This window comes from Delphinapterus leucas, chromosome 1 (assembly GCF_059928025.1).
Source record: "Delphinapterus leucas isolate spDelLeu-1000000601 "Yukka" chromosome 1, BTC_Dleu_Yukka2, whole genome shotgun sequence".
Lineage (NCBI taxonomy): Eukaryota > Metazoa > Chordata > Mammalia > Artiodactyla > Monodontidae > Delphinapterus > Delphinapterus leucas.
In genome coordinates, this window is record NC_143129.1 from 55270987 (window position 1) to 55292587 (window position 21601).

The 21601-nt window shown below is 43.0% G+C and overlaps 2 protein-coding genes across 11 annotated transcripts in view; one reads left to right on the top strand and one right to left on the bottom strand.

Annotated features, from left to right (window-relative positions):
• The window catches only part of LOC111165710 (major histocompatibility complex class I-related protein 1), a 29533-nt gene extending 12906 nt beyond the window's left edge, over window positions 1–16627 (bottom strand). Inside the window, 3 exon segments of the mRNA XM_022556598.2 lie at window positions 7098–7110; window positions 9474–9654; window positions 16459–16627. Of these exon segments, the coding sequence (XP_022412306.2) occupies window positions 7098–7110; window positions 9474–9654; window positions 16459–16627 (363 nt within the window).
• STX6 (syntaxin 6) overlaps window positions 16412–21601 on the top strand; it is a 45745-nt gene continuing 40555 nt past the window's right edge. For 3 of the 10 annotated variants that reach the window (XR_002642451.3, XM_022556648.3, XM_022556649.3), the window contains exon 1: window positions 16415–16660. Coding sequence is in view for 8 of the 10 variants with exons in the window: in XM_022556648.3 (XP_022412356.1) it covers window positions 16626–16660 (35 nt within the window). In the remaining 2 variants the exon portion in view is untranslated. Of the gene's footprint in view, window positions 16661–21601 lie in introns of all 10 variants that reach the window. The other 7 variants (XM_089910413.1, XM_022556650.3, XM_089910387.1 and 4 more) reach the window with 6 other exon arrangements.

Consider the following 21601-nt stretch of genomic DNA (forward strand, 5'->3'; position numbering starts at 1 on the left):
CTCAAAGAGCGTTTGCTGCTCTGTCCCAATAGCCTGTGATAGACATTGCTGAAAATCCTGAACAACACAACCGAACAGCAATTAGACCAAATGCAGTGGTGACTTTACATCCTATATTATGTTCCCTTTAACCTGTAGATTAACTAGTTGGACCGTTTTGACAAAAGGCTGTGAAACACTAGATTATAAAATAACTGATAAAGTGTTTTCAGGTATTCCTCCATGGGGGCAAACACAGGGCAGCAAGCAGTAAGTTCCCAAAAGAGGTACCAATGGGGTGTTCCAGCAGCTAGGAGAGAGATCCTGCTCTCACACAGAGGGATCCACAAGGAGGAGGCAGAAAACCTGCTGTGAAGTTAAGCCTTCTGCGAGCCATGGAGGGCAGCAAAATCTGAATCATAACCCTCAGAACCGCACTTACTTCTTGAGCACATGCCGCCATGTGTTAGTTACCATGCTAAGCCTCTGATAGGCATGAGTTACATTTATTCCTCACTGCAACCTTTTGAGTCTTAAAGGTCTTAAAATTCCCATTTTACAGGTAGACAATGGGTGCAGAGAGTTGAAGAAAATTGCCCAAGATCATCCTTAGAATCCATAAGTGGAGGACCCAGGAATTACACTCTGACCTCTCAGGCTAGAAGCCCCTTTGCCTTAGACTGCCCAGCTGATCCCAAGCAGAGGCACTTCCCCATCCCAGGCTCTGTTTCAGGGTTCTCGCCCAGATCACCATTGCTCTCTCCCGCCCCCTTGTGTCAAGGATGACTCACTGTCCTGGATTTCCCAGTCCCTGGGGACCCCGGCTCCAGACCTTCCTACAATTGGCTGTGGGTCCCAATTGGATATCCAGTTCAACAAAGTCCCAATTATCTGTTGACCCTCCCAAGTAGCCCGATGCCTTAATACAGTCAAAATGATTATGATTTCTGGGAACTACTCTCTGGAATTTCAGGCATCATGGGAATGAGGGGGAGAAGTGGAGGGTGATATTTTTAGTTAAGAGGGCCTTTGAAGGAGAAAAACCTGCAACCAAGACTACTCTACCCAGCAAGGATCTCATTCAGATTTGATGGAGAAATTAAAACCTTTACAGACAAGCAAAAGCTGAGAGAGTTCAGCACCACCAAACCAGCTTTACAACAAATGCTAAAGGAACTTCTCTAGACAAGAAACACAAGAGAAGGAAAAGACCTATAATAATGAACCCAAAACAATTTAGAAAATGGGAATAGGAACATACATATCGATAATTACCTTAAATGTAAATGGACTAAATGCTCCCACCAAAAGACACAGATTGGCTGAATGGATACAAAAACAAGACCCTTATATATGCTGTCTACAAGAGACCCACTTCAGACCTAGAGACACATACAGACTGAAAGTAAGGGGATGGAAAAAGATATTCCATGCAAATGGAAACCAAAAGAAAGCTGGAGTAGCAATTCTCATATCAGACAAAATAGACTTTAAAATAAGGACTATTAAAAGAGACAAAGAAGGACACTACATAATGATCAAGGGATTGATCCAAGAAGAAGATATAACGTAAATATTTATGCACCCAACATAGGAGCACTTCAATACATAAGGCAAATACTAACAGCCGTAAAAGGGGAGATCGAAAAAAAAATAAAAAAGGGGAGATCGACAGTAACACATTCATAGTAGGGGACTTTAACACCCCACTTTCACCCATGGACAGATCATCCAAAATGAAAATTGGATGACAGATCCAATTTTGGATGACAGATCATCCAAAATGAAAATAAATAAGGAAACACAAGCTTTAAATGATACATTAAACAAGATGGACTTAATTGATATTTATAGGACACTCCATCCAAAATCAACAGAATACACATTTTTCTCAAGTGCTCATTGAACATTCTCCAAGATAGATCATATCTTGGGTCACAAATCAAGCCTTGGTAAATTTAAGAAAATTGAAATTGTATCAAGTATCTTTTCTGACCACAACGCCATGAGACTAGATATCAATTACAGGAAAAGACCTGTAAAAAATACAAACACATGGAGGCTAAACAATACACTACTTAATAATGAAGTGATCACTGAAGAAATCAAAGAGGAAATTAAAAAATACCTAGAAACAAATGATAGTGGAGACACAACGACCCAAAACCTATGGGATGCAGCAAAAGCAGTTCTAAGGGGGAAGTTTATAGCAATACAAGCCCACCTTAAGAAGCAGGAAACATCTCGAATAAACAACCTAACCTTGCACCTCAAGCAATTAGAGAAAGAAGAACAAAAAAACCCCAAAGCTAGCAGAAGGAAAGAAATCATAAAAATCAGGTCAGAAATAAATGAAAAAGAAATGAAGGAAACAATAGCAAAGATCAATAAAACTAAAAGCTGGTTCTTTGAGAAGATAAACAAAATAGATAAACCACTAGCCAGACTCATCAAGAAAAAAAGGGAGAAGACTCAAATCAATAGAATTAGAAATGAAAAAGGAGAAGTAACAACTGACACTGCAGAAATAAAAAAAATCATGAGAGATTACTACAAGCAACTCTATGCCAATAAAATGGACAATCTGGAAGAAATGGACAAATTCTTAGAAATGCACAACCTGCCAAGACTGAATCAGGAAGAAATAGAAAATATGAACAGACCAGTCACAAGCACTGAAATTGAAACTGTGATTAAAAATCTTCCAACAAACAAAAGCCCAGGACCAGATGGCTTCACAGGTGAATTCTATCAAACGTTTAGAGAAGAGCTAACACCTGTCCTTCTCAAACTCTTCCAAAATATAGCAGAGGGAGGAACACTCCCAAATTCCTTCTACGAGGCCACCATCACCTTGATACCAAAACCAGACAAGGATGTCACAAAGAAAGAAAACTACAGGCCAATATCACTGATGAACATAGATGCAAAAATCCTCAACAAAACACTAGCAAACAGAATCCAACAGCACATTAAAAGGATCATACACCATGATCAAGTGGGGTTTATTCCAGGAATGCAAGGATTCTTCAATATACGCAAATCTATCAATGTGATAAACCATATTAACAAATTGAAGGAGAAAAACCATATGATCATCTCAATAGATGCAGAGAAAGCTTTCGACAAAATTCAACACCCATTTATGATAAAAACCCTGCAGAAAGTAGGCATAGAGGGAACTTTCCTCAACATAATAAAGGCCATATATGACAAGCCCACAGCAAACATCATCCTCAATGGTGAAAAACTGAAAGCATTTCCACTAAGATCAGGAACAAGACAAGGTTGCCCACTCTCACCACTCTTATTCAACATAGTTTTGGAAGTTTTAGCCACAGCAATCAGAGAAGAAAAGGAAATAAAAGGAATCCAAATCGGAAAAGAAGAAGTAAAGCTGTCACTGTTTGCAGATGACATGATACTATACATAGAGAATCCTAAAGATGCTACCAGAAAACTACTAGAGCTAATCAATGAATTTGGTAAAGTAGCAGGATACAAAATTAATGCACAGAAATCTCTGGCATTCCTATATACTAATGATGAAAAATCTGAAAGTGAAATCAAGAAAACACTCCCATTTACCATTGCAACAAAAAGAATAAAATATCTAGGAATAAACCCACCTAAGGAGACAAAAGACCTGTATGCAGAAAATTATAAGACACTGATGAAAGAAATTAAAGATGATACAAATAGATGGAGAGATATACCATGTTCTTGGATGGGAAGAATCAACATTGTGAAAATGACTCTACTACCCAAAGCAATCTACAGATTCAATGCAATCCCTATCAAACTACCACTGGCATTTTTCACAGAACTAGAACAAAAAATTTCGCAATTTGTATGGAAACACAAAAGACCCCGAATAGCCAAAGCAATCTTGAGAACGAAAAAAGGAGCTGGAGGAATCAGGCTCCCTGACTTCAGACTATACTACAAAGCTACAGTAATCAAGACAGTATGGTACTGGCACAAAAACAGAAAGATAGATCAATGGAACAGGATAGAAAGCCCAGAGATAAACCCACGCACATATGGACACCTTATCTTTGATAAAGGTGGCAGGAATGTACAGTGGAGAAAGGACAGCCTCTTCAATAAATGGTGCTGGGAAAACTGGACAGGTACATGTAAAAATATGAGATTAGATCACTCCCTAACACCATACACAAAAATAAGCTCAAAATGGATTAAAGACCTAAATGTAAGGCCAGAAACTATCAAACTCTTAGAGGAAAACATAGGCAGAACACTCTATGACATAAATCACAGCAAGATCCTTTCTGACCCACCTCCTAGAGAAATGGAAATAAAAACAAAAATAAACAAATGGGACCTAATGAAACTTGAAATCTTTTGCACAACAAAGGAAACCATATACAAGATGAAGACAACCCTCAGAATGGGAGAAAATATTTGCAAATGAAGCAACTGACAAAGGATTAATCTCCAAAATTTACAAGCAGCTCATTCAGCTCAATAACAAAAAAACAAACAACCCAATCCAAAAATGGGCAGAAGACCTAAATAGACATTTCTCCAAAGAAGATATACAGATTGCCAACAAACACATGAAAGAATGCTCAACATCATTAATCATTAGAGAAATGCAAATCAAAACTACAATGAGATATCATCTCACACCAGTCAGAATGGCCATCATCAAAAAATCTAGAAACAATAAATGCTGGAGAGGGTGTGGAGAAAAGGGAACACTCTTGCATTGCTGGTGGGAATGTGAATTGGTTCAGCCACTATGGAGAACAGTATGGAGGTTCCTTAAAAAACTACAAATAGAATTACCATATGACCCAGCAATCCCACTACTGGGCATATACCCTGAGAAAACCAAAATTCAAAAAGAGTCATGTACCAAAATGTTCATTGCAGCTCTATTTACAATAGCCCGGAGATGGAAACAACCTAAGTGCCCATCATCGGATGAATGGATAAAGAAGATGTGGCACATATATACAATGGAATATTACTCAGCCTTAAAAAGAAATGAAATTGAGTTATTTGTAATGAGATGGATAGACCTAGAGTCTGTCATACAGAGTGAAGTAAGTCAGAAAGAAAAAGACAAATACCGTATGCTAACACATATATATGGAATTTAAGGAAAAAAAAGGATGTCATGAAGAACCTAGGGGTGGGACGGGAATAGAGACGCAGACCTACTGGAGAACGGACTTGAGGATATGGGGAGGGGGAAGGGTGAGCTTTGACAGGGCGAGAGAGAGTCATGGACATACACACACTAACAAACGTAGTAAGGTAGATAGCTAGTGGGAAGCAGCCGCATGGCACAGGGATATTAGCTCGGTGCTTTGTGACAGCCTGGAGGGGTGGGATAGGGAGAGTGGGAGGGAGGGAGACGCAAGAGGGAGGACATATGGGAACATATGTATATATATAACTGATTCACTTTGTTATAGAGCAGAAACTAACACACCATTGTAAAGCAATTGTACCCCAATAAAGATGTTAAAAAAAAACAAATAAATAACAAAGTAATTCTTTCTCAAAAAAAAAAAGAGGGCCTTTGGACACTTCTCAAACTATGCAGTGATATAGGTAGTTCTATACGCATCAAGTACTGCCAGTCCCTCTCCTAACAACTCCTCTCACTACAGGAAGTCATCGAGGGCCCGGAAGTGCTGAATGTGACAGTTTGACTCTTAATCTACTCTTTTGAGGCTACCCTTTGGAGGTTACCAATGTCTCTTTTAAGTTTTATCCTTTTCTGAACTTCCAGTAGGCACAGTCCTAGCTGCTAGGGATACGGCAATGAACACATCAAATCCCAGCCCTCTGAGCTCCTTTCTAGAAGGAAGACCTGCAGTAGGTGAAGATATAATACAGGATCAGCTACTGATAAGAGTTGTGAAGAGAAATAAAGCAGGGAAAGGAAATAAACACACACACACACACACAAATAATAATAAAGAAAAAGGGAAAAAAAAAGTTCAAAAAGAGAAAAATTTAAAAAAGAAAAAGGGAAAAAAGCAAGGAAAGGAGGTAGAGTGTGAAGAGGGCTAACCTTTTAGGTAGAGGGACCAGGAAAGGCCTTCTGAGCAGGTGGCATCTGAGCAGAGATGTGAATGAAGTGAGGAAGTGAGTCATAGGAGAAGAAGCTTTCAGACGGAACAACAAGCCGGAGTCCTCAAGGAAGTTGCCTGTTCCATGTATTTGAGGAATAGCAAGGAGATCACTTTGTTTGTGGGCCATGTAGAGCTCTGGAGAATGAATGAATGTGCCCTGGTGGGGTTTTTTTTTTCCCAGTACTCTCTGTACACAATGACGACCATATGTTCTCCTATTTCCCAGAAGAATTACATTTTTATGAATTTTATTCTTTTTAAATGATTCATTGAAGTTGTAACAAAATGTGATTTGGTACTTATACTCTTGAAGGGTTTTCCATAATAAATATAAATTTGGCTGTCAGAAAGAATATCCTCGGTCATCTGTCTCAATTTGGGTTTCATAAAGCAAGTGTTTAAAGAGCCACTTGTTTGATCTTTAACCTAGGCTCCTTCCTTCGAGTCCTTGGCAATCCTTCTGGGGTAACAGGATGACTGAGGTCAATGCGTTTTAGTGAGAATAGACAAATATTGCAACTAGTCAGAAGAAAATCTACAAATTAGTTGAGTTTCTCAGATTTAGATAGATTCAATGTCAACCAAGAAGGCCTTAAGGGAGTAAAACAGTATCTTGGAGAAATTTCTACTGCATGTGCCTTGGCAACAGCTCCATGGAAACAGATTGAAGTCTAATAATGTCTATAGCAAATGCCCATATTTTCTCATGTTAACTCTTGGAACTCAAGGTCATTTCTAAGCAGATAATTTGCAAATCTGTCTTTTAACGCTAGCCCAGTTGACAGTTCAGGGGACTTATCCATCATTTCTCCTTGTCTGTGAAGGACTTCATCATTCATGAAGCAGATTGATATAGCAGATTGAAATATCCATAGAGTTATGAGTAATATCAAGAGACTGACCTTGGCTTTTTCAGGATGAAACACACAAACCACATATACCTCTGCAAGAGAGATCCCATGCATGCCCCCGCCCTGATGACACCCACCCATGTCACCAGCTCACCGTCTCCCACAGGCTGAAATGAAGAACAGGAGGAGCTGTAAAGCATGAAACATCTTTCTTTTTCATACAAATTCTGCAACTAGAATAAACCACAGTTGTGAATTTAGTCATTATTGCTGACCAAGTTCTCTATGGCACACGGTCAGATCACTTCAATTTCTTAGGGACGTCACCTTGGAACATAAATTCCAGGAGGCATTTATTAAGTGCCTATTGGTCACTAGGAAGTATGAGGAAAATAAAGAAGAGAAAAATGAGAAGATCTCTCTCCCTGCCTTTAAGGAGAGGCTTGAAGGAAAGATTTTGGTAAATAGAAAGTTATAAAGCTGTGAGCAGGAGCTATGGAAGTACAAAGGAAAGCACAGTCTACTGCAGGCCATGGAGTCAATGAAATCAACACACTGGAAGTGATGTTGGACTGATCTTGTCATTGAGCTGTGACCCCCATACACTCTGGTATCTCCTCCCTGTGTTTCCATGTCTAGAAGCTCCTACTCAGGGCTAGCATTAGGCCCAAATATCAAGTAGACCAAGACCTTTTTCATAACCCTGTTTCCCTTCCCTGTCAGCATCCCTCAATGCTCAGAACACTCAGTCAGGATCCTGGCAGGTAACAACCTTCATCCCAGATGAGTCACATGAAGAAACTTTAATGAAGGGACTTCACGCAGAGGTATGAGCAAAGTTACAGGAACAGATGAGGGATGATAGGGTGCCCATAAGCTAACAACTATAGGAAGCCATTACACCCTTAGGGCTGTAGAGATTGGAGGAGCAAATAGTGCTCCTGAGGCCTAATGGGAGCTAGAACCATGAAGAAAGGGCTGTTCAGAGAAAACTATATTGCCGAGGGACACAGCTACCGCCAGAAACATTAAACAAAGTGGGGAAAGAGGAAGAAGGAAATACCCCAACCTCTCTTTCCTCTGTGACTGCTCTCCTTTCAGCATCTCCCATTGGGTGAACCCGAACAGAAATCAGCCTGCAAGAGAGACTGGGTGATGCCTTCTGTAGCAGTCAGCCTCCCAGGGCACAAGACAGGCCAGAGAAGGATGGAGTGGAAGGAGTCAAAAGGAGAATAGCCAGCACAAAGCGACCTTCCCTGCCCTTTATATATGACTGGTTCTATTTCTCATTCCACCTATTATCGAAGTGCCAAGTGTCCACATCCAGAGGTGCTGTGATATTGTGGAAAAGCCCCGGACTGTAGGCTAAAAGACCTGCATGTACTTCAGACTCTGCTCGTTATGTGAGCTGAGTCCACTTCTCTAGGCCTGGGTCTCCTCATCTGGAAATGGGGATGTTTTCTTAGCCTGCCACAAGGGTCAGTTAGACCATTACATGAGAGATTATGTTTAGGGGATACTGTGGTCATATTGTTGGAGAGTTCTTTGAGGATTAAATACAGGTAATATATAGGCTTTTTACATTCTAGAAATATCACTCCTTTCCTCTTTTTATCCTCTGTCTCTTACCCTCACCCTCAATCTTTCCCATTTCTGACTTGAACGGTAGGACTTTTTCTGGATTAAGTTTCTATAGAAGCAGGACCTTTGTCTGTCTTGTTCATGGTCATGTCCCCAAAAGTGCTGTCACACAGTAGGACATCAACCAACATTTGTATAATTAACACACAGACGATTTGAAAGAGCTCCTTCCTGTCATGTTCATGAATCACTGCCTGTGGTGGTGGCCCAGACTGAGATGGAGACATTGCCCGGCAGCCATCTGCGAGTGCTGGCCCCTAGCTGGGAAAGCATTTGCTTAGGGCAGAGAAGCCTGGTGCTTCCAGCCCACAGGTCTTTTGGTGTATTGCAGGCAACAGAAAGCAACTGCTTCCCTAGTAACATAGGCTCCCTAAAAAATGAAAAACTCCTTCTACTCAGTTGATATCTCTTACACCTAGTAAACAAGTCCAGAACCATGGTTTTATCTTCCTGGGATCTTGTGTTACAGGTTGGGATTGTGGTGAAGAGGAAAAACAAGTAAACCTGAACAATGGATCTGCTCAACTGTTTAATGGCCCTGAAACTCTGACCACATCCTCATGAGACTTACCAAGCTAGTAGAGAGGAAAAACAAAAGTAAAAGAAAAGACATGAACAGAAAAGAAAGGGAGCAATGCTCAGAAGGGAAGTAGGAAGTGAGGAAGTTACCCAGAGGGTCTTTCCAGAATGGCTTCCAACCCCTCAGAAGGCAGGTGACATCAAAATCCTACACATGTGAACTGGAAAACTGTACAGCTAGTCCAACCCTCTGACAAGTCCTGGGTTTAATAAACACAATTTTCTGCCCCTGGCTTCTTAATCATTTCACCAGAAGTTTTAGGAAGACAAGCTCTTTCCCTGAGGCTGCCTCGGCTGAAGAGTTCAGAGCAAAGAGAACTTGGGGTACTCACGAGCATCACTGTGCATCACTGCTAATGCAATGATGAGAGGTAACAGGAGCACCATCAGCCCCTCTAAAATCCTTCTCTTTCCGATTCTTTTAACCAAAACACTGACAGGTCCCTGCTGATCTTTCAAGAACCTATACTCTACCGGCTCTTGAATGATTCAGCAACTGAGTGACACTCAGTGTTCTCTCCCAGTAAAAACAGGGGAAATAGTGTCATCAGTTGCTAGGTAGGATAGAGAGAGAGAGGGAAAACAAAAGCACTGCCTGCCTTCTGCAGTGGCCTTTAACCCTTTGTTGGTCTCAGACACTGCTTGCTTTTTGCTGTTTGTCTTGACCCTGTTCCCAACTTTCGAATATTTATGGAACACAATTATGGGAAAGACACAAGGAACACAAAGATTAATCATATCTGGTCCCCCAGGAGGCTCAAAAGAAAAAGAAGTCTTTGCTTATTCCCTGGAGCTTAGATTTCTCCCAAGGCCCATGAGAAAGATTCACACAAAGTTCCCAGGACTTGCTCTGACTTCCTATAATGCTTCAGTCCTTATGTCTGATATAATATGTATCATGTAGACTGTCCTGACATTTTTAGCTTAGGCCTATCTTCCCTGCTGCTCTAGCACTCAGCCCAATAGCTCAAAAACAATGCTCGTTGAATAAAGGAGAGGTAGAAAAAAGCCTAAAAGAAGATTCTGAGGGGCAGCTGGCTTGGCTTGCTTGATTAGCAAACCTCAGCACCAAGCCACGGCTGCATTGTCATCACGAGAGCACGGAGGAGTTGGGAAACAGAAGCTTAAGCTTGTTCAGGGAGTTGGAGGACAGGCCCAGACAAGAAAGAGGAAGTAGGGGTAAGTGGGAGAGATGAGTGGAGGCAAGGCCACCAGGCAGGCTGGCTTGAGCTCTGGCTCAGGGACAGGGGCTCGCATCCCAGCTACTGGACCTTGCGCAGAATCCCAAATTGTGCTGAGGCTCAGTTTCCTCAACTTTAAAAACAAATCCTGGCATATATTTCACAAGGCTTGTTGAAGAATTAGATGAGGCTCTGTTTACAATGTACCAGATAGGTAGGAGAACATACTGGTTTCCTTCTGCAGCAGGCTGAATAACGCCCCCATCCTCACCCCAAAGATATCCACATCCTAATCTCCAGAACGTGTGAATATCTTACCTTACGTGGCAAAAGGGACTTAGCAGATAAGATTAAATTAAAAATCGTTAGATGCAGAGATTATCCAGGCTTATCTGGTGGGTCCAATCACAAGGATCTTATAAGAGGGAGGCAAACAGTGTCTAGAACTGGAAACAGAAGGAACAGATTCTCCACTAGAGCCTCCAGAAGAAATGCAACCCTGCCATCACTTTATTTATTTATTTTAACATCTTTATTGGAGTATAATTGCCTTACAGTGGTGTGTTAGTTTCTGCTTTATAACAGATTGAATCAGCTATACGTATACATATATCCCCATATCCCCTCCCTCTTACGTCTCCCTCCCACCCTGCCTATCCCACCTCTCTAGGTGGTCACAAAGCACCGAGCTGATCTCCCTGTGCTATCCTGCCATCACATTAATTTTAGCCCATGAGACCCACTTTTGGACTTCTGACCCCCAGAATTATAAGAGAATAAATTTATGTTGTTTTAGGGCACTTAGTTTGTAGTAATTTTGTTATAGCAGCAACAGGAAACTATACATCTTCCATTTCCCAAAAGAAAAAAAGAAGACAATAATGAAATTAATATTTGACACCTTCTCAGCATCTCCTAGCACCTTCTCTTCTCAGATCTTTGTATTTCTTTCTTCCTTTCTTTCCTCCTTCACTTCTTTGTTCTTCCCTTAACTCTTAACAAATGTAGGGCACCCATGTGCCACTCCCAGAGACCCCAATAGTCCCAGAGATCTCTCACTAGCACTGGAGTTCCATGGCAGTGTATTTATTTGTTCCTTTGAATTTCTGTTCATATCTTGTTCCAAAACCGCATACTGTACTGCAGTCTGCAGCATTTACATTAAAAAGTGGGCATGATGACCACACTTTTTAAAGTCACATTATCTTAAGTGCAAATAAGCAAAAACCATCCAGAAGGGAATTCCCTGGCAGTCCAGTGGTTAGGACTCAGCCCTTTCACTCCTGAGGGCCCCGGTTCAATCCCTGGTTGGGGAAGTATGATCTCACAAGCTGGGCTGAGTGGCCAAAAATAAATAAATAAATAATAATAAATAAAAAACAAACAAACAAAATCCAGAAAACTTCAAAATACACCAAAAAATCAGAGTACTAAGATAAAAATCACTCCTCAGAGAAAACCACTGTTAACATTTTAGTATATGTCTTTTCAGTGCTTTTGCTATGACTATATATGTATGTATACAAACACACTTTGGGGGGTTCATTTTACCAAAACAGGGTTTCACATCCTAACATCATTTGGTAATTTATTTTTCACTTAACAATTTCCCAATACCAACGTGCATTTTTTTTTTTTTGCGGTATGCGGGCCTCTCACTGTTGTGGCCTCTCCCGTTGCGGAGCGCAGGCTCAGCGGCCATGGCTCACGGGCGCAGCCGCTCTGTGGCTTGTGGGATCCTCCCAGACCGGGGCACGAACCCGTGTCCCCTGCATCGGCAGGCGGACTCTCAACCACTGCGCCACCAGGGAAGCCCCAACATGCATTTTTTATGGTATAGCTTTAATAGTCCTTAAGTTTTTAAATAAATAGATTTGATAACAGTCAAGATCTTAAAGGACAAGTGGAGACTGCTCGACTAAGCTGGGAAGCATTGAAGTGGGGAGCATCCTGTGCACTCTCCTTGGGAACTAGCTCTACCTCTGAGCAGCTGTCTATCCTTGATAGACAGTTGTATTTTTCAGAGTGGCTTGTGTTTATCTTGTTTACTACAGATCCCTCTAATTATGTCTTTGGCTTTTTAATACCTGCTTTATTATATATATCTTAAGGCCCTTCTGAAGAATCTGACCCATTTGCAAATGGGACAAGTCATCCTCAAAAACCAAAAGACAAATTATTAAGTTAGCAAAAGGGTCTTATTTATTAAATATATTGTTTTCAATATACTGTAATTTTTTTTTATCATGTTCAATAAGTAGTTTCCTCTGGGCTGTTTTAAAAAATTCAATAGGTGTGTGTGTTTGTGTGTGTGTGTGTGTGCGTGTGTGCACATGCATGTCTGTGAAATCTGATTTGAGCCACTTTCTGCGCTTAGGTAAAATCCATTCACTAGGGCTTTCCGGAGCCTGTGCTCCACGATGGGAGAGGCCACAACAGTGAGAGGCCCACGTACCGCAAAAAAAAAAAAATCCATTCACCAATTTTGGGGCAAGGCTAGCTCTTATACAAATCGGCAGGAGAGTACTGTAACAAAGAACATGGGTTTAGGAGTCAGACAAACTTATTTTCAAATGGGGCTCTCACTTCATACCTATGAGACCTTGGGCAAATTATTAACCTCTCTAAGCCTCAGATTTCTTTTGTGGAAATTGGGGATAATAAGCAGAGCTCTTGTGAGGATTCAATGAAATCAGCAGTGGTGGAACCAAGAGGTGACTTTTCACTTGGGACTTTAGAGCACCACTATGATGCACATATAATCATGGTCCCAAATAAACCCCAAATTTAAGAAAATACAGTGGGTCTGCCATGCAACCTCAGTTCAAGCCTCCTAGCCCTGTTGTCCAAACAAGTTACATTCTAAAACCTGCCCCATGTAGAAATTTTGGAGCCACTTTTGAAGAGTATGCATGTATATTACTTAGCATAGTGTGTATTACTTAGCATAGTGTATATTACTTAGCACAGTGTATATTGCTTAGCACAAACTTACATAGTAAGTAAATGCTAGCAATTGCTATTACTATTATCGTTATTCACTAGTTTACCAAGAGAAATTGTGATTTTTCCTCCCCTGTGCACTAACAAATTCATAGAGGAGGGTAAAGTCATACCTGCCCTTCTACGATGGTTCAAATTCACTGTTATGTCAAGAAGTTCACTGAATTCCAATAGTGTATTTTAACTTTTAGTACTCACTAATATCCATTCATTCATACACTTCTAACTTGAGTTATTCTAAAAAGGATTTAAAATTGCTAACCTTTGATGTACTTTTGCATATGTAGTCACTTGGCTTTCTCACTTATCTTTCTTCAATTTTTCTTTTCTTTTTTACTTTTTATATTTCTGATTATCCAAGTAAATAGTCCATTGTAGAAAATTGCCAAACTTTAAGTACATTTTCTTTTTCCTACGTATAAAAAATTTCTATGCATAAAACTGTTTCTATATATAAAAATGAACAGAATTGAAATCATATCATATATACAATATTGCCTTGCTACTTTCAATACATGTCATTACACACTTTTAAACATTTTTAGTGACCATCAGATGAATGTCCCATAAATTTTTAGTCACTTCCTTGTGTTGGATATATAGATTGACTAAAATTGGTTTATTTTAATCCAGTGTGTAGATAAGGGTGGAGGTGATGGTAACAACTAAGGCAAAGAAAGAAAACATGACCAGTATGTGGATATTTCCTGCAGCTGGTGCTGGGAAATGTACACAGCCATGGCCAAGTCAATGGATGCCAACAAGAGCAAGTGTCTTCTGGAGTGTTCCAGGAAAGAACATGTATCTCAGGGCTTTTAAAAGATTGGGATAATAATTCACCATGTCCCCAGATTTTGCCTCTAAAGTATTTCTCAAATGTATCCCTCCTTTCCGTCCTCCAGTGAGCTTCTTTCAGGACACCCTCATCCCTCCTCTGGATGATGACCTCCTAGCTGACCTTTCAGCCATTGCTGCACCTGTGTCAAATGCCAGTATTATCCTGTCAATTCCCTCAGCTGCCATGATCTATAGTACAGTGTCCACAGTTCTTAACAGCACAATCAAGGGCCCCCCAATAAACTGGCCCTGCCCTTTTCCAGCCTTAGTTCCTGTGGCCACAGTCCCATTCCTTCCATTCCGGCAATGCCCCCTGCTGTGGCTCGCCCCCCCCCCACCCCACCCCCCCAGGCTGCCCTGCTGTCTCCAGGCTGGGTTGTTTCTGTGGCAACATTGTGTAACTGGCTTGGCTCTCCCACCAGTCTGAGAATTCCTTGAAGTCAAGGGCCAAGCCTGTATATCTCTGTGTCCTCAGTGCCTAGCACACGGTAAGAATACAACACGTGCCAGCACTGTTCTAAGCACTTCTCAGACACCGATTCATTTAATCCTGATGACACTCTCTATGAGGAAGGTGTTATTATAGTATCCATTTCATAGTTGAGGACAATGAGAGACTAAGCTTGCCCAAGACACAACAGTCAGGAAGTAGCAGAATTAGGATTTGAACTCAGGTAATCTGTCTGCAACTATGGCTCTTAATCACAACTCTCATCTTCTCGATTTCTGTGTGTTTGTTGAATGAATGAAAGATGATCCCTTTTCAGTTCCCCAACTCAATATGTTCAGAACCAAAACACTTCTCTTCCAACAGCTTCTTTGTTCCCCCATACCTGACCTCCACTGCTCCTCCAGGGTCTCAGAGAAGACTGGAGTCTTTGGCTTTCACCTCTCTCCTCCTTAACCCTATTCAATCTTTTGTCATGTCTAGGTGTTTTGTTTTTCCTTGGAAACATCTATCAGATTCTCCCCACAATTGCTGTCATCCTAGTCTGGTTTTCACCCCTTCAGACTAGATGACCACAGTAGCTTCTGGACTGGTTTCCCTGACTTCACTGCCTCACTCCGCTGGGGCTTTGGGGTTTCCATGCATTTCAGTTTAACCTTCACAACAATCCATGAGCTAAATATTATGATCCATGTTTTATATATGAGGAACTGAATAATAGAACTCAGGTTCAAACAGGGTTTGTCTGGCTTTGAGCACTCTCCCATCTCCAAAAAGACTGGTGACTTTAAGCAAGTCACTTAACATTCCAAGAGCCTCGGACTTCTCACTCGTAAAATGGGGATAACAACAGTAATTACCTCATTGTGAGTGCAACGGAGATAACTTAGCACAGTGCTTGACATACAGGAAGTGCTCAATGATAATCAGCAGTTAAAGTTCACAAACCCCACAGCATATCTAGCATATAAGTTTGATAAGTGTTCTGACCAAAATGCTTTCTGGAATAGCTTTTGAACCATTTAGCCTGGGAGAAGTTGCTATACTTGGCCCTTTCTTTGTCCCTCAAAAGTTCTCTCCCTTGGGAAGCACCGTATGCTGTATGAAAAGAATGCACAGCAAAAGAAAACACACCCCAGTCTGGTAGACAGTGCACAGATTCTCTGGCTCTGCCCTATCCAGGTTGTGTGAGCACAGGAAATCTTGAAACCTCTCTGAAATTCTCCCATCTACTAAATGGGAATAGTAATACCGCCCCCCCCAAGAATATTGAGATAATGCACATACAGCCTTCAGCGCATTGCTGGATATAGCAAGACCTTCATAAAGGAGTTGTTCAATATTATCATAGTCAGATAATGTATACGAGCACGCTTTATTGTAAGACGAGGACGAGATGGATTTCTAAATCAACATGTTATCAAAAATCAAGTATCAAAAGTAGAGGAAAGGTGAAAGGATTGTGCAAAGCAGGTACTACGGCGTATCTAGGAAACCCGACAGCCTTTCCCGCAAGGGAACAAGCAGCTCCTCCCCCTGAATCCTGAGGGGCGAGGCGAGAGAAGACCCGTCCTCCCCCACCACCCCCAGAGCCCCGTCTCCAGGGTCTTGTGACAAGGTGCCCAGGCCCCGCCGACAAGGGGCGGGGCCGGGTCTGGTCACGTGAGCATGGGTGCGGAAGTGGTGCGGCGGACGGCGTTCGTGACTGGCGGAGGCTGAGCAACCCGGGGGCGGAGCCAGGCGGCCGGACGCGCTGGGAGGAGCCGGGGGAGGGGGCGGCCGCGGGGCCGGGCAACAGAGTCAGGGATTCGGTCTGCGGTGCCGACCAAGTGGTGGACCCGCGGCGGGCCAGTGCACCCCGGCCTGCGCGCTCAGAGGCTCCGGGTCCCCCAGGCCGAGGCGCCGGCGGCCGCGCGAGGCGGGTGGGGTGGGCAGCGTTCGCTGGGCGCGCTGTGCGCGGAGCAAGCGTGAGGCGGCCGGGGGCCGGGACGCCATGTCCATGGAGGACCCCTTCTTTGTGGTGAAAGGGTGAGTGTCGCCGAGGGCTCCACTGGAGGAGGAGGTGGCCGTGCTGCCTGCCGGCACCTCCCCGCTCTCCTCGCTGTAGGGGGATGGGAGACAGGTAGAGGCTGGCGAGGGGACAGTGGGGACGACTTAGCCTTGAGGGCCATGACCAAGCGTCCAGAGACATCCCCTCCCCGTCCTACCTGGACTTTGAAACCCGTGACCCCAATTAAGCCCCTGGGGAGGGGGTCCCCTTTGGCCTGTGCGCTGCCCTACAACTTATTTGGAGGGGTGGAGGGGTTCAGCAGCTCTGCAGGTGGGAAGGGAGACAGGCGTCCCAGACCAAACTACAGCTGTAGTGGAGAACGGGGCCCTGCTTCGAAGGGGGAAAAACAGCATCTGGGCAGGAAAAGGGAAATGGCCCTCCTGAGCTTTGTAGTTGGCGTGCACGGGGGTGAGCTTCCATTGTCCATTGAGTTCGGAGCGCTGGCCCGCGGACTGGTGAGACCACAACATACCCAGAGGCGTCTGAGCACGTTTGCAGCCTGGGAGGCGGGGGCGCGAGGCTCCGGAAGACAACTCAATTCAGTGGGGGAGTTTTTACCGAGTAATGGGAGGGGAGGAAAGCAGCCGTTCAAACTCAGTGATGATGTTGGAAGGAAAACAAAATGAAATCAGCCAAACCAAACTTTCCTTAGCTTTCTGTTAGCACCGGGATTTTCCCACAGTGCTAAAGGAAATGAGTGCTTTCTTTTTAACTCCCTGATTTCATCCAGGCTATTTGACAGGTTTCCCCCGTTTCTTCTGCCTTTCAGACTAGAACAGCCTTAACTTATTTTTCCCTATGAGCTGTCGTGACTCCATCTTTGATTGCTCAGTCGTTTGGAGATAGAAACTTTATTTGCACTGTTACATAGGCTTTATAGCCATTAAACAAATTCAGGAAAGATCGATTCTGTTGTTGTTATAACTTGTCAGCTTTTGTTTTAAATGTCAAACAAACGTTAAAATTCTGAGAACTGCAAAGTTCCGGAAAGATCAGTGCTGATAACCATATAAGTGTCCCTTTGCTTTAAACTAGTTGCTGTTAGCTTCCTATTTTTGTAGGGGTAAAAGCTGACCAGTTGCTTGAGTGTGTGTGTGTGTGTGTGTGTGTGTGTGTGTGTGTGTGTTTTAAGGGTTCCTCTCAGAAAATTTAAGTGGTACTTTAGGTGAAATACTTTATTATCGATGATACAGTAATATATATATATTTTTTTGGGGGGTTTTTTTTTGTTTGTTTTTTTGCGGTACGTGGGCCTCTCACTGCTGTGGCCTCTCCCATTGCGGAGCACAGGCTCTGGACGCACAGGCTCAGTGGCCATGGCTCACCGGCCCAGCCGCTCCGCAGCATGTGGGATCTTCCCAGACCGGGGCACGAACCCATGTCCCCTGCATCGGCAGGCGGACTCTCAACCACTGCGCCACCAGGGAAGCCCAAGATATATATTTTTTTTAACATTTCCCTAAAAAGATTTTCCTTCACCTGACTTTAGATAGGAAAATGCTGAGTTTAGATTATTAGTAATATGTGGCTCTCTATCTGGAAAATGTGTTGCTTATTAGAAGGATTGATTTTTAGGGTTTGTTTTTTTTTTGCGGTACGCGAGCCTCTCACTGTTGCGAGCCTCTCCTGTTGCGGAGCACAGGCTCCGGACGCGCAGGCCCAGCGGCCATGGCTCACGGGCCCAGCCGCTCCGCGGCATGTGGGATTTTCCCGGACCGGGGCACGAACCCATGTCCCTTGCATCGGCAGGCGGACTCTCAACCACTGCGCCACCAGGGAAGCCCTAGGGGTTGATTTTTAAGTGTGAAAGCTGTGTGTTTTTTCCCCTGAATGAATGTTCTTAATGCTTAGGTTGCAAAGGTTATCTCTGGCAGTGGAGGCCATAGATAATCAGAATTTTTGGTTTGATTTTTAATGGAATTTGTGAAAATGCTAAATTGCTCTGCCATCTTGACTTTTTTTTTCCTGCTAGTATCCAATACAGTTTGCCAAGGCTTGCTCACTGATTAGATATCACTGCTTTATTGGAACATTGGCCTGGAGTGTTGGTTGACTTTTACATGGTTTTAGCTCATGTTAAGATGTCAAAACCTTCTGCTGAGGAAAAGTAAAATTAGCTATACGAGTATCTCCAGATTATGCGACGGAATATATGGGGAGCCATTCATGTAGTTCTGTTTATTAAAAGTTTTGAAGAAACAAAATTGAGCTATTTGTAATGAGGTGGATAGACCTAGAGTCTGTCATACAGAGTGAAGTAAGTCAGAAAGAGAAAGACAAATACCGTATGCTAACACATATATATGGAATTTAAGAAAAAAAAATGTCATGAAGAGCCTAGGGGTAAGATGGGAATAAAGACACAGACCTACTAGAGAATGGACTTGAGGATATGGGGAGGGGGAAGGGTAAGCTGTGACAAAGCGAGAGAGAGGCATGGACATATATACACTACCAAACGTAAGGTAGATAGCTAGTGGGAAGCAGCCGCATAGCACAGGAAGATCAGCTAGGTGCTCGCCTGGAGGGGTGGGATAGGGAGGGTGGGAGGGAGGGAGGGAGACCCAAGAGGGAGGAGATATGGGAACATATGTATATGTATAACTGATTCACTTTGTTATGAAACAGAAACTAACACACCATTGTAAAGCAATTATGCTCCAATAAAGAAGTAAAAAAAAAAGTTTTGAAAGTGCACTGCACAGTGTGGAAAAATTAAAGATGCCTAAATTGTGGCACTTAGCCTAGGAGCTGATAGTCTAATCTGAGAAACAGCTCACCCCAGAATTAAGTAGAAATGACAGGTGGAAATGATTTAAGTGCCGAAGTGGATCCTACAGATGATTAACTCCCCCAGTAGTTCAGAGAAAGGCATCTCATTAGGAACAGTTATGACTGGAACAGCTTTGGAGGTAGTAGTAGGTCTTGAATTAAGTTTCGAAGATGGGGGAGCATTTAGATAATTCAGGCCTGTGTCTCTTCTGGACTCATCAAGAAGAGTCTCTTATTGGTCTTCCTGCTTCCAGTCTCTTTCCTCTTGCATCTGCCTGGGTTCTGTTGGATGAGTGCTCTCCAGAATGCAGGGTGAGCCACACATTCCATTTTACATTTCCTAGTTAGACACAGTAAAAAGTAAAAAACAGGTGAAGTTAATTTTAATGTCATCGTTAACCTAGTATAGTGAAAATATTTCAACGTGTGATTAATCTAAAGATTATTAAAGAAGATTTTACCCTTTTTGCACTGTCTTCAAAATCTGGTGTGTATTTTTCACTTACAGCACATCTCAATTTGGATGCTAAATTTTCATCAGGAACACTTTTTTTTTTTTTTTCTGCGGTACGCGGGCTTCTCGCTGTTGTGGCCTCTCCCGTTGTGGAGCACAGGCTCCGGACGTGCAGGCTCAGCGGCCATGGCTCATGGGCCCAGCTGCTCCGCGGCATGTGGGATCTTCCCGGACCGGGGCACGAACCCGTGTCCCCTGCATCGGCAGGCGGACTCTCAACCACTGCTCCACCAGGGAAGCCCCATCAGGAACACTTGATCTGTATTTAGAGTTCATTAAACTTACAGTTGAAAAAGTATACAATAGATTCACATACCCAAATTGTTCCAAATATACTTAAAAAATTTTGGGTAGCTGAATTGCGTATCAGTTTTTAAATTTAAATTAATTAAAATTTAGTTCCACAGTCACACTAGCACGGTTCAGCAGTCACATGTGGCATCCATATTGGGCAGAACAGGTGTAGCTTTTCTAGAACCCAAGCAGGAGTTCCCTACTTAACATCACTGAGTGCCTGTTGCCTACAGAATAAAATCTCAGCACTTCCTGACCTCCTTGACATAGCCTTCCTCTACCCTCTGCTCACTCTGCCTGCCCTTAGCACAGAGCTCCGGCTTCACCAGACTCAGTACAGTGACTGTGACCGCAGGACTGGATGCTCTTACTCTACATGCATCCACTCTGCCTGATGCACCCACTCAGCTTTCAGGATTCAGTGTCAGCATCTCCACTGCCTCCAGGAAGTGCTTCCCCTGGCACCTGTAACACATTATTGCACCTCTTCCTCTGGCCGTCTTTCATTATTTGACTGTGAGCTCTGAAGGTTGGAACTGTTTGTTTTTCCTGTATTTCCAGCCCAGCACCTTGAATATATAGCATAAATGTTGAATAAATTCTCTTTGGTGGTTGTGGTTAAGGAGTGGTGGTTCGTGGGTGGGAACACTACTAGCAAAGGCAGGCATTGTGTGTTTAGAAATCATCAAGGAGAGCATCCCAGGTGCAGTAGGAAGTTTATTTGGAGAAGTAATAATAATAATAGCTAACATTTAAAGGATGCAACTCCTATGTCAGGCGTCACGTGCTAAGTAAGCACTTTATAAGAATTTTCACTTTATAAGAACAGTTTTGTGGTGTGGGTATTAGCCCCATTTTACACATGAGGAGCTGAGGGAGCACAGAGGGGTTGAGTTAGTTCCCCAGGCTCACACAGCTAATAGGTAGTGGACCCAGGATTCAAAATTCAGCTGCCTAGTTCTACTCATACTGTTAACACTTCTACAGGTACATCCACAGGTACAGGTAGAATAGGGTCAAGAAGAGTCTCTAAGAGGCCATTGGAGATTTTTAAAGCAGGGAAATGACATGAAATTAGGGTTTCGGCAATATTGATTTGGTAATAGTGTTGGATGCCTCAGTGTGTAGGAAGATTAAAAAGGAGACCAGGGCTTCCCTGGTGGCGCAGTGGTTAAGAATCCGCCTGCCAACGTAGGGGACACAGGTTCGAGCCCTGGTCCGGGAAGATCCCACATGCCTCGGAGCAGCTAAGCCCGTGTGCCACAACTGCTGAGCCTGCGTTCTGGAGCGTGCGAGCCACAACTACTGAAGCCCGTGGGCTTAGAGCCTGGGCTCCGCA